The sequence below is a fragment of the Antechinus flavipes genome, chromosome 1, assembly GCF_016432865.1.
Source record: "Antechinus flavipes isolate AdamAnt ecotype Samford, QLD, Australia chromosome 1, AdamAnt_v2, whole genome shotgun sequence".
In the NCBI taxonomy this organism is placed as follows: domain Eukaryota; kingdom Metazoa; phylum Chordata; class Mammalia; order Dasyuromorphia; family Dasyuridae; genus Antechinus; species Antechinus flavipes.
The window spans coordinates 608804475-608816539 of record NC_067398.1 but is presented as its reverse complement, the minus strand read 5'-3'; the positions used below and the strand labels follow the sequence as shown (position 1 = coordinate 608816539).

The 12065-nt window shown below is 36.3% G+C and overlaps 1 protein-coding gene across 1 annotated transcript in view; it reads left to right on the top strand.

The window, feature by feature from the left end:
• EXT1 (exostosin glycosyltransferase 1) overlaps window positions 1–5273 on the top strand; it is a 345301-nt gene extending 340028 nt beyond the window's left edge. Inside the window, exon 11 of the mRNA XM_051971013.1 lies at window positions 4687–5273. Coding sequence (XP_051826973.1) covers window positions 4687–4872 — 186 coding nt within the window. The 3' untranslated portion in view covers window positions 4873–5273. The remainder of the gene's footprint in view (window positions 1–4686) is intronic.
• The last annotated feature ends 6792 nt before the right edge of the window (window positions 5274–12065 follow it).

Here is a 12065-nt window from a genome sequence, read left to right as displayed (position 1 = left end):
TTGTCCTTATTAGGAGACAAACATAAGACTACTTAAAACTGTGAGAACTTTTTTTTTTTTAAACTAAGGAAGCCACACTTTCTGTGCTTTTTAAAATCAGAGTTCTTGAAGCATGACTAATTCACAGGCATCTTCTAATAAATTCATATTTAAATTATTTATTTATTGAGCACTTAATATTTGTAAGTGGTGCTATATTCTTTGCCATGTTGATTCCACTTCTCTCATTTGGCATTCACATTTTGAACAGGTCTTTTTAAAAAGGTATTGACTCTTTGGCTAGTTTGTAAATGTTCCTAAATGACCTTTTGGAACTCAGTATGGACATTTGGGATTTTCTTGGTTGATTGAAACTAGAATGGTTTTCCATTTCTTTCTTCAATTCATTTTATAGATGAGAAAACTGAGGTAAACAGGGTTAAGTAACTTGCCCAGGTTCACACAGCTAGTAAGTAACTGAGGTCAGGTTTGAACTCAGGAAGATGTGTCTTCTTAACTCCAGATTGTGCACTGCACCTACTGTGCCACTTAGCTGCCTGCTCCTGCCTGTGAGCATAAATCAATGCTCATATCTGCCTGTTAACTTATTAGAACAGTTTGCATAATCCCATTAATTAGGTTTTCCTCAAATTCATTTTAAAAAAACAACCTTTTTTCAAGAATCTGACCATGCTGTAAGATCAGCATAATAGTAGAATTCAGAGATTAGCAGAAATGGTTAGCCTGTCACCCTTTTTGTGAGACCTGTATGCTAAGAATGTATTTGTTTTTAATTTTTAATCACAATAAAACTTTATTTAAAAATGTAAAATCCGTTCTTAGCTCAAGGGCCACACAAATATAGGCAACTTGTAAACTATACTTTGCCAACTCCTAGGATAGTGTAATGACCATTGAATCTGGAATTAAAAGGCTTGAGTTCAGATTTTGCCTCTGAATTTTACTACCTAGGTGACTTCAATTTTGTCCTTCAAATTTCCTGACCATAATTTCCTCATCTATAAATGAAGAGATTGGATTAGGCTCCCAGCTTCTTAAATTGTGGTCTGTGACTCTATATGGGATTGTGTAACTGAATGTTGGGGTTGCAAGATTATGACTTGTTATCAGTGAATATTTGATTTGTAAAGCTTTTTAATATATCTATTTGGGATCATGTAAAAATTTCTTAGGCAAAGAGTCATGAGTAGAAAAAGTTTAAGACGCTTTGGACCTATGATCCTATGCCTAATTTATACTGTTTAGACGTTTTATGGCCATTTAAAGATATTCCTTCTCTCCCCCATTTTTTAAAGTACTGAAAATTCACCCATTAATAAGAATTTTTAAATGTTCCATGTCAAAAAGTAGAGCTACAAAGAAAAGTAATAATAGCTCCTCCCTTCAAGGAGCTCCCATTTAGTTAACCCCAAAAGAAATTGCCATCCTCTCCTCTTCTCCATAAATACTTAAAAAGTTAATTAATGAGGACAGTCATCCTTATTGCTCATCTACGATCAATAATTTCCTATCCTGAATGGGCAATGACTGTTTGCAAAGCTGATTGTATTTGGTAAAGGTACCAGTGGGGCAGGATAATTAGAGTAAGAAATGTAAAAATCTTTAGTTTCAAAAAGCAATGGTTTGAATATGAGAGACCATTAAAAAAATTTGAAGTCTATAGGCAGTCATGGTGGGAGAAAAAAGATAGTAAAAGGTAGCTCATTAGAGGGATTTAATAGACACCCCAAGCTTAATGAACATTCACTAAATCTGCCCATTAAACAAACTTTTAAAATGTCTTCTCAGCAGAGAGCATTTGCTGAAGGGAAAGAAAGTTTTCCGATAGGATACAGTGCTAACCTTGCAAAACCGTGTGGGCTTGGAAGTTTGGGGTTGGATGCTTCCACCCACTCTTGTATCAATATAGCAGTTTTGAAATATCTTTGTTGATGGATGTTTCCCTACTTAAAAAAAAAATAAGGAAAACAACAAACACATTTACCCTTTACTTTTCTTTAGTCAGCTGGAATAGTAACAGTTTTAGTACTCAGTCACCAAACTGGTGATAAAATGGAGTAAGGGGCCTCTGAAGTAACTTCTAAAAGCATTTTTATCATCATCATCATCATCATCATCACTAATATTTAATTAGCATTTTTAAAATTTGCAAAGTGCTTTTACATATTTAATTCTTACAACAATCCCGTGAGATGGTGTGATTATGGTCTCCATTTTTACAGATGGGAAAATTGAAACTGAAAGGTTAGGTCACTTACCCAAGGTCATACAGCTAGTGGATGGCAGAGGAATGATTCAAAATGAGATCTTCCAAACTCTATCATTCTACCTAATTTGGCTTTTAGATTCTGTGAACTGTCTTAAAAGCTTCAGAAGGATTTATTTGTACAAAAATATTTCTAGCAGCTCTTTTGTAGTGGCTAATTAAACAAGTTAAGAAATGCCAAGCAATCTGATTTTTTAAAAACCTGGAAAGAGTTACATGAACTGATGCATAATGAAATAAATAGAACCAGAATGTTATACACAGTAGCAGCAATACCGTTTGATGAAGACTTGTGAATGACTTAGCTATTCTCAGCAATATAATGATCCAAGACAACCCCAAAGGACTCATGATGAACCATACTATTCACCTTCAGAGAAACAACTGATAGTAATTGAATGCAGACTGAAGCATGCATTTTTACTCTTTAATTTTTTCTTTTATTTAATCTTCTTGTACAAAATTACTAATATGCAAATATTTTACATAATTGCACGTGTCTAATCTATGTCTGATTGCTTATTACAAAAAAGGGCAAGGAGAGAGAGGAATAGAATTTAGAATTCAAAATTTTAAATAGATGTGTTTAAAAAAGTCAGGAGGACTTGAATTCAAATCTGGCCTCAGACACTTAACACTTCCTAACTGTGTGACCCTGGGCAAGTCACTTGACCCCCAATTGCCTCAGCACACACATTAAAAAAAATGGTGGGGGGAGATGAAAAAGCTTTACAACTTTTAGATATCAGTCAAGGTTGCAAACTAGTTGAAGCCAGAGTCCTACAAGTCAACAGCAAAATCACTCTACCTTTTTTGTTTTGTTTTAAAAAAGGTAAGACATAAATTCGGGAATGCAGTAATTCCAAAGTTAGAGATATGGTTAATAGCATTAACCCTCATTTGATAGTGAAGCAACAAAAAAACAGCAACAGCAAAACCCAGAAGCTTTGAAAGAACTCATCTCTTCCAGTCTATACCTTGCAAGAGAGAAATGGGTTATTCTTTCCTTTGTATGCATTTGTCTGTGATTGGCATTGGATCTCAGGCATATCAGGTGCAGACATGAAAACTTGTGGTTATATCTGTTGAGTTAGCTCAGTCAAGGGCAGACTCCTGTACACTCCAATTTAGTTATTTGACTGTGGGCAAATCTCTTAATTCCTTCTGAGATAATATATGTAAAGCTCTTTGCAAACTTTAAAGTGCTATATGAAAGATAGCTGTTATATAAGAAAAAGCTTCTTGAAAATTAAAGCTTTCTCAAAGTGGGAAGGGCTCCCTCCCTCAAAATAGAAATGATCTTTCAAATTAGAAGTCTTTGAGCAAAGACTAGATGGTCACTTGTCAAGGTATGCTTTAAAGAGAATTCTTATATAGATAGAGGTTAGATTAGAGGAACTTGAAAATCTCTTTTAGCTCTAAAAGTCTAGGCAGATAGGTGGAATAGAGTCCTGAGCTTGGAATTAGAAAATCCTGAATTCAAATCCTGCCTGCTTTCACTAGCTTTGTGATTGGGCAAATCACTTAACCTCCATAGACCTTATTTTTCTTATCTGTAAAATAAAATCTCAGATTCAGTGGCCCCTCAGGTCTCCTGATTGACATTAAATTAGAGTTCTGTTGGAAAATTCAAGTTTGAATTCTGCTCTGGACATTTATTAGCTGTGTGACTTTGGGAAGTAATTTTAATCTCTGCCATTTCATCTGGAAATTGTAAATAATAATAGCATCTATTTCTCAGACTTAAATGAGATAATGTGTGACAGAGTGAAGCATCAAAATTATTCTCTCCATCTCTAATTCCTCAACACACACACTCACCATCATTACATTTCCAGTAGACTCTTAGGTAGTTGGTGTTGACCCATATTCTTTTTTTTTATTTTTTTAATAGCTTTTTATTTACAAGTTATATGAATGGGTAATTTTACAGCATTGACAATTGCCAAATCTTTTGTTCCAATTTTTCCCCTCCTTCTCCAGCCCCTCCGCTAGATGGCAGGATGACCAATACATGTTAAATATGTTAAAGTATAAGTTAAATACAAAATAAGTATACATGACCAAAGCATTATTTTGCTGTACAAAAAGAGTCAGACTCTGAAATAGTGTACAATTAGCCTGTAAAGGAAATCCAAAATGCCGGCAGACAAAAATATAAGGATTGGGAATTCAGTGTAATGGTTCTTAGTCATCTCCCAGAGTTCATTTGCTGGGTGTGGCTGGTTCAGTTCATTACTGCTCCATTGGAACCGATTTGGTTCATCTCATTGCTGAAGAGGCCAGGTCCATCAGAATTGATCATCATATAGTATTGTTGTTGATGTATTTAATGATCTCCTGTTGACCTGTATTCTTAATTACAGCCTCCTTTTTTGGTCATTGTAAAGCCTCATTCTCCTCCTCTTTCTTTCCTCCAGACTTCTCGCGCTTCCCGTTGGGCTGATCCGGACCACTTTGCCCAGAGACAGAGCTGCATGAACACGTTTGCCAGCTGGTTTGGCTACATGCCGCTGAGCCATTCTCAGATGAGGCTCGATCCCGTTCTCTTTAAAGACCAGGTCTCCATCTTGAGGAAGAAATACCGAGACATTGAGCGACTCTGAGAAGGAAGTCCGGCCAAGTGGGGGAAGGGGAAGGGAGAAGGACTGGGGTCAAGCTGCTCTCTCTTCCCAGTGCAGATCCGCTGGCATGCGGAGCTAGACTGTGCCAAGTAACAGAACACACACACACACACACACACACACACACACGCCCCAAAACAAAAACAAACAAAAAACCTTAGACGAACAGAACTAAATGGCCAAGGGGAAATTGACTCCCTGCTCCTGGGATTGATTGCACTGGACTGCAAACTCACCTCACAGGCTTCTGTGTCCCAAGACTAGGTTGTGTACAGTTTAATTATGGAACATTAAATAATTATTTTTGAAATGATTGCTATGCAGGTTTAAACTTTTTTAATGATCAAAACTATTAAAAATCAGAGTTCTTTCTTTAATCAAAATTGTGTTGGTCGTGAATATTTTGAGGCTGATGTTTTATTTTGTCTGTAAACTTCACTCCCATTATTTATGTTTTCTTTACAGAATTAAAGGCTCAGACACCACAAAAAACAAAACAAACATTATACTCAGAATAAAAAAAAAAAAAAAAAAACCCAAGCAACTGCTGAGTATAAGGAAGAAAAATATTAAACAATAAATTTTTCTCATGAAAATGTTTATTTATAGGTTGGATTTTCAAATTAATATTCATTTATTTCTCCAAAATATCAATGCTTGGAGATAGGAATATGGCAACTTTCAGTAAATCAGCTATAATCAAAACATAAATGGGTCTCAAAAAGGAAAATAATATAAGCTTGGCTAACAACAGCAAAACACTATGGAAATATGAATGTTATGTTTACACAAGAAGCCAAACAAGCAGCATATGAATAATTCAGGAATTACTTATACTCAACAGAAACCTGATGTCTTCAAATGGAGTGAGTTAGATTTAATAATGAGTGATTGACCCGTGTGGGATGGTGGCAGACTGGCTGTGATTGGGGGCCTCAATGGAGCAAGTTTCTGAGTGCAGCAGAGAGAAAGAAAGGAAGTTTTTCTACAAAAGAAACTCCATAGTGAATGGGAAAATCCTTAGGTTTCAGAAATTCTTCCTTTCAAGAAAGGAAGATTCTAAAAGTCTTGCACCATTTTTAATAGTGGAAATGGAAATGATGATGGGTATGTCACCCCTGATAGTATCTCTTTCCTATTTCTTCTGTGTTTTGAAGAGCAGGAGAAACAATTTGTTCAGCCATTTCAAGCAAGAAAATGGCAAACATCATAATCAAGAACAAATGTGTGTGGTTTTATTTTATTTTGATTTGTTTTTTTAAATTGCCTGAAAATGATTCATGCTTTTTTGAAGTTGATAGAGTGTTAAAGCAAAAGAATTTTTGTAGCTGCAAACATTTACTTAAGCTTCTTTTTACTGTAGCTTTTGTGGAAGAAAAAGAGTGCTCTATGATTCCATCTTAAAAGATGGAGACTTAAGTTTTTAAGCATTTAATTTCTTGAGTTTGCAAGATGAAAAGATGGTCACAGTGGGAAACTGCATTGTCTAGTTACTCCAAATAAGCATATTTTAGAATGGAACCATCTGATAGGTTATTGAATAAACAATAAGCACTCTAGTTGTACAGGGTATTTTTCCCCCTTAGCCCTCTTGCATTTTTATGGGAGCTCTTTCCAATTTTGGTTTAGAAGAAAATTCCCTTATGGAGATATATGGAAATCACTTAGAAAGTCTGGTTTAAATCAACCAAAGCTATAAAATCTAGCAGTCCTCAACTTATTCCTCTTTGCAAGCACCTGGAAGAGAAAAGAGAGCCTAGTGCTGGCAGAGATTTCTAGTCTGACTCCATAATTCTGCAAAGGAAGACACAGAGCTAGTGTTTAGCTCAGGGCTTCGCATTTATGACATTGTTGATCTTAAGACACAGATCTCCCTCACTAAAATGATCACTGAAACATTGGAAACTTATTTCATCTTTATGAGCCTCAGTTTCTTCATCTGTAAAATGGAGGGGGATGGGCTAAATGACTTCTTGGATTCCTTCCACCTTTACATTTTTGATGTCCAATTCAGTGATAGATGTAAAATGGTCAATAAGTGGATTAAGACCTTTGAATTTCATGCAATCACAAATCTATAGCTAGAAGTCATTTAATCTAATGATAAGAAATCAAGCCCAGTGGCCAGCCCATAGTCATCAGGTTCATAAAGTTCTTCCAACTCTGCTTTCCTCCACCTGCTCTTGATTCATCAGTCACTAAGCCTCTTTTTATCTGCCTGGGCTCAACGTTCGCCCGCTTGAAATCATTATGACCTATATCTTGACAGTATGAAACTTAAAACAGAGTGTATTTATGTTTTCAACGAAAGCTGTAAGGTTGAAGAGGCAGCATAGGGGATGAATAAGATACTAAACTAAAGTCAGGAACATCCAAGTTCAAATCCCACTTCAGATATCACTAGCTCTGTGTGACTGAATAAGTTTATTAATCCCTCTCCTCCCATCTTCTCATCTATAAAATGAAGCAGTTGAATTTGATTTAGGGCCTCTCAGCCCTAAGTCTTTGCTCTTATGTCAGTTATGTCATCTAAGCCATCTAGAGTCATAGTTTTCTTGCCATTTTGCGCTAAGGTTCTCAAGGATTATTATGTCAATTAAGTGTACCAATCATTATCCTTCTAATTGTTTTCTTTGTCCTTTGTCAAATTATGTGTGAATTGGTTTCCAGTTTCTGTTTTTCTCTTGCCCTTCCTTCTCCATATGAATCCAGTGTTTTTCTACAGGCCTGAGCCAACTTGAATCCATTTATGTTGGCTTTCAAGCTTTTAAAGCTACAGCCCTGATGTGTGAGTTGTTCAGGGATTTGGATCACCTACCTCAATACTAATGGGAGAGATGAAGTCTTTAAAAGTAAACTCTATAGGCAAGACGACAATTACAAATCAGAATAGATGTCCCAGATCCTATTTTAAAATAATTTTATTGATATATTTTGTTTTTACTCTATCTTTATTTCCTATCATATTTCTGTCCCCACTGGATCCCAGAGAGCCTGACCTTAGAAGTGTGAAGTATGAAGAAAAGAAGAAGAATGTTCTGGAAATCCTTAAACAAAAAGGTCTGATGTTATTTGTGTGCAAATACCCAGGGTTCCCTGCTTCTAGAAAGGAGCAGGGAGAGTGAGTGTGGAAAGAAATGTGTCTCTTTAGGGCCAAACTTTGTCAAGTTCTGCAGTTTTCAGATACAGTTGTTTTGTTCTTTCCACTCACATTGTTGTAATCATATATCTTTTTTCCCCTGGTTCGGATTACTTCACTGTGTATCAGTTCGTATAATTCTGAATCATGATTATTATTTCTTACATCATAGTCATGTTTCATTACATTGATGTTTAGTCCTTCCCTAGTTAAAAGGGCATTTATTTTATTTTTTGTCCTTTGCTACCACAAAAAGTGCTCCTTTTAAAATGTTGGGGGTATTTAGGTTCCTTCTTTTCATTATTGATCCCTGCAGAGAAGTTGCCTTGCAGCACAATGTACTTTAAAAAAATCTTAAAACTACTAGTGATTTGAATATTGCATCTGTCTATGGGTGAGAAAATCTTTTTGGAGCAACAACGAAAATGTTCTTCCATGAGGATGAAATCATGTGAACACTCTTTTCTCTCCATTCCCTATGGAGAAGAATAAAGAAAGAGAAGAAGAAAATGTCAACCTCAACTGGGATTCTGTTGAAAAAGTGTTGTTTTTCAATGTAACACTTTTCTAAAGTATGACCAGTGTTGCAGAAGATGTAGGGATTTATCTTTTAGTCACATTTGACAGAAACTAGTGCATCTCTGTGCATCTGTTGAGTTAGTCCCTACTCATCTATGAAGAATTAGATTCTGTACTATGATTGCTACTTCTTAAGGAGACCTAGAAATGATCATTTTAAAGGTTATTAGATAGGTGATCCTATCTTCAGATTTGCCTGTGAAACCCTCTGTGCTGGGGTCTTAGCTATGCATCTTAATTTTCTACTGCTACAAATGATTATTTAAAAAAGATCAATCCTTATTGCCTCCATCACTTTTCCTTTGGAAAAAAAAGACGTAACTATTGTTTTTGTTAAACAAAAATAACGATATAGTAGTCTTGATTTTGTAGGTACTTGAATGTCTGATGATTTGAAGAGATATTAAGCATTTGGCTTTTAGTAAAGGTTACTAAACTTTAAATTAATTGGGAGGGACATGATGAATAAGTATGAATAGACCTATACACTATTAAAAACAAGCCATTAGGTTTTTTTTTTCCTTAAGAACTGATGAAATTTTAATCCAATTTACTTAGAGAGTGGATGTCAGTGGGGGGGTAGAGGAAATTTTCTAGCTTAGAATTTTGAATGAGACTATTGTTGGATAAGACTGAATTACTGACGTAGTAGTAGAGGCAGACTTCTCAGAGCTGAACATTATCTGGTTTTTGCCTACCTGCTTATGAGTCACTTTCTTCCCAGTTAAAAAAAATTAATTATTATTATGATTTTTTTCCCTCCCTCCCCCCATAAATAAAAATGTTTGTGTTTTGTCATGGGTGTTTTATTAGCATGCAACCACTACACTGGTAGCGTAACTTGTTTAAAAGACCATGCATTGAAATCTGTTTAGGTGACTTTGTGCCTCTTTAGGTAGGCTTGACAAAGGCCATATTCTTTCACAGCTGATTCCCTTTCTTTAAGCTTGTTCAATAGGAAAAAAGTTATTTTCAGTTCAATGTTTAAGGGATATATTGAGCTCTATTGGCAGGAGGGATTGGTGGGCGTATGAACACAGATGTGCTGTGGAACTTGAATGAACAGGGAATGGATTATTCACATACTCTGAGACTCCTCATTTGAATAAAAGGGTGGGGGCGAGCTGTGAATCATAGCTTCAAAGCCCAGAAACTTTGAGAATTGGTAAGAATGTTGGAAGGCATCTTGTCAAATCTCATTTTGCAAATGAGGAAACAGAGGCTCAAGGAAATAAAGTGATTTAGTCACAGCTACATACATTTCTATTTTGCAGAGCCTAGGTGGCTGATCCATGATCCTATTGATAAGATCACTAGTCTGAAATAAACATGAGACAAGTTTACAATGGCCATTCTCTTTGCCAAAAGGTAGGGTTATTTAGGAGAAGAGGTTACAGACAAAACGAAGAGGTAAAATAGGCACCAGGAGTGGCAAATATGGGACAGAGTTGGGAGAGCAATAGGATTATTAAGGAAAGGAGTTTGGAAAAAATCTATTAAAAGAATATGCTATGAGACCCAAGTATGCTATTTACTGGCAAGTTAGATCCATAGAAGAGTTTAGCAGACTAACCATAGTTAGTTAGACTAAGGAGAAAGACACCCTTAAAGGGAAAACACTATGAGGAGGGAAACAGAGAGTACCTCATAGCAGGCTTAGTCCTAGAGAGGACTTAGCAAAAGATCTTCATCATGAGCAGATTTTTAAAAATAGGAGATATACAACCTTGGGAGTTTCCCAGAGGAGGAGGGGAAGTACCAGGAAGAATTTAGGAGTTTGGAGGGATCAAAGAAGAGCCAGATGGAATGCATCTGGCAGAATGGGTCTCAGACCTAAAAAATGTTAATCAATATCTGGAAGCTTGTTTAAAGACACTCAGAGGTTTGAAGATAGACAATGGAGGCTCATCAAGAGTTCCACTCTATACAAAACTGGATACTCTGGAACTTGGTTATACCAGATAATAGCAGGTTGGACATCTTTCTGACAAGGGAAAAGAATAAGCTCAAGATCCACATCTCTATGGAATTCTAGGGCATGATCTCAGGCCTCCAGACTATGAGTATGATGTCCCTTCATGGTTCCTATATCCTGCTACCTTTAAGTCACAATATTCGTCCATGAATTCAGCAATGATGGCAAAATGCTTTGGGAAGGTTCAGCTCATCTACCACCTCCTATGGGAAGCCTTTAATTATCTATCAAGAAGCAAATGTTCTCTCTTGATACTTATTACCTCTATGACCTTGTGCAACTAGGTGGCACATTGTGTTGAGATTGGAAAGGGACCTCAAAAGATTGGGGGTCACAGTAGCTGTGTGATCCTGGGCAAATCACTTAATCCCAGTTGCCTCAGGAAAACAAAAAGAATTTGCAGGCTTGAACCATATCCAAGTCAAGGGGCAAAGTTTATTGTAATAATAACACCAATTGAAGCAGTCTAAATTCCAAGAGAATTTAGCAAAGAAACAAGCAAAAAGATACATTTATCTAGTCCTTCATGTTTTAGATATAATAATTTTATTTATAGGGGTAGAACCAAGGAGTGGTCTCAAGAATTTCGTTATTACTGACCAATAGGCAGTGATGTTTGTTGAGAGACAGATTGTTAGAACAATAGGTTGGGGAAAGGGGACCTCAGGGTCAGAGATTCCAAAGCCAGAGGACTTTAGAACCAACAATAGATTGTTGGAATAGAAACACCCTAAGGTCAGGAGACCTTAAAATTATTGCTATCTTTTCCAGAGCTATATAAATTGGATAGAGCACATGGCCTGGAATCAGGAAGAACTGAATTTAAACTCAACTTCAGATACTAGCTGTATAACTATAACTATAAACCATTTAATCTCAATAAGCTGGAGAAGGAAATGGAAAATCACTCCAATTACTTGGCCAAAAAAGTCCCAAATGGAGTGATGAAGAGTCACAACCATGTGAAACAGTACAATAACTAAATATATTTTGAGCGAGTCCCTTAACTTGGTTGGGTCTCATCTGTAAAAGAAATGACTTGTAAGGTCCTTTATCACTCTAGATTTGTAATTTTATGCTCTTTCATCAAATCATCAGGTACATAATGATACAATGATGATGATGATGATACAATCTTACATTTTGTATTTCCCCACCTTGCCGGAATAAGGACTGCATAAAGTAGAGACACTTTTTCATTTCCTTGTAATACCTCTAGCACTATTAGAGACAGCTAGGAAGCACAGTGGAGGGTGTAGCTGTGGGCCTCAAGTCTAGCTTCCAACTGTAAAATGAAGATGACAATAGCACCTACTCCCTTTGGTTGTTGTGAGGAAGAAATAAGCTATTTGTAAAGCTCTAAGCATAGTGCCTTGCACATAGTAAGCCCTTAACAAATGCTTATTCTCCAGAGCACTGGACCTGGAATCAGGCAGACAAGTTCAAAGATGACCTCAGACACTTAATAGCTGTGTATGATTT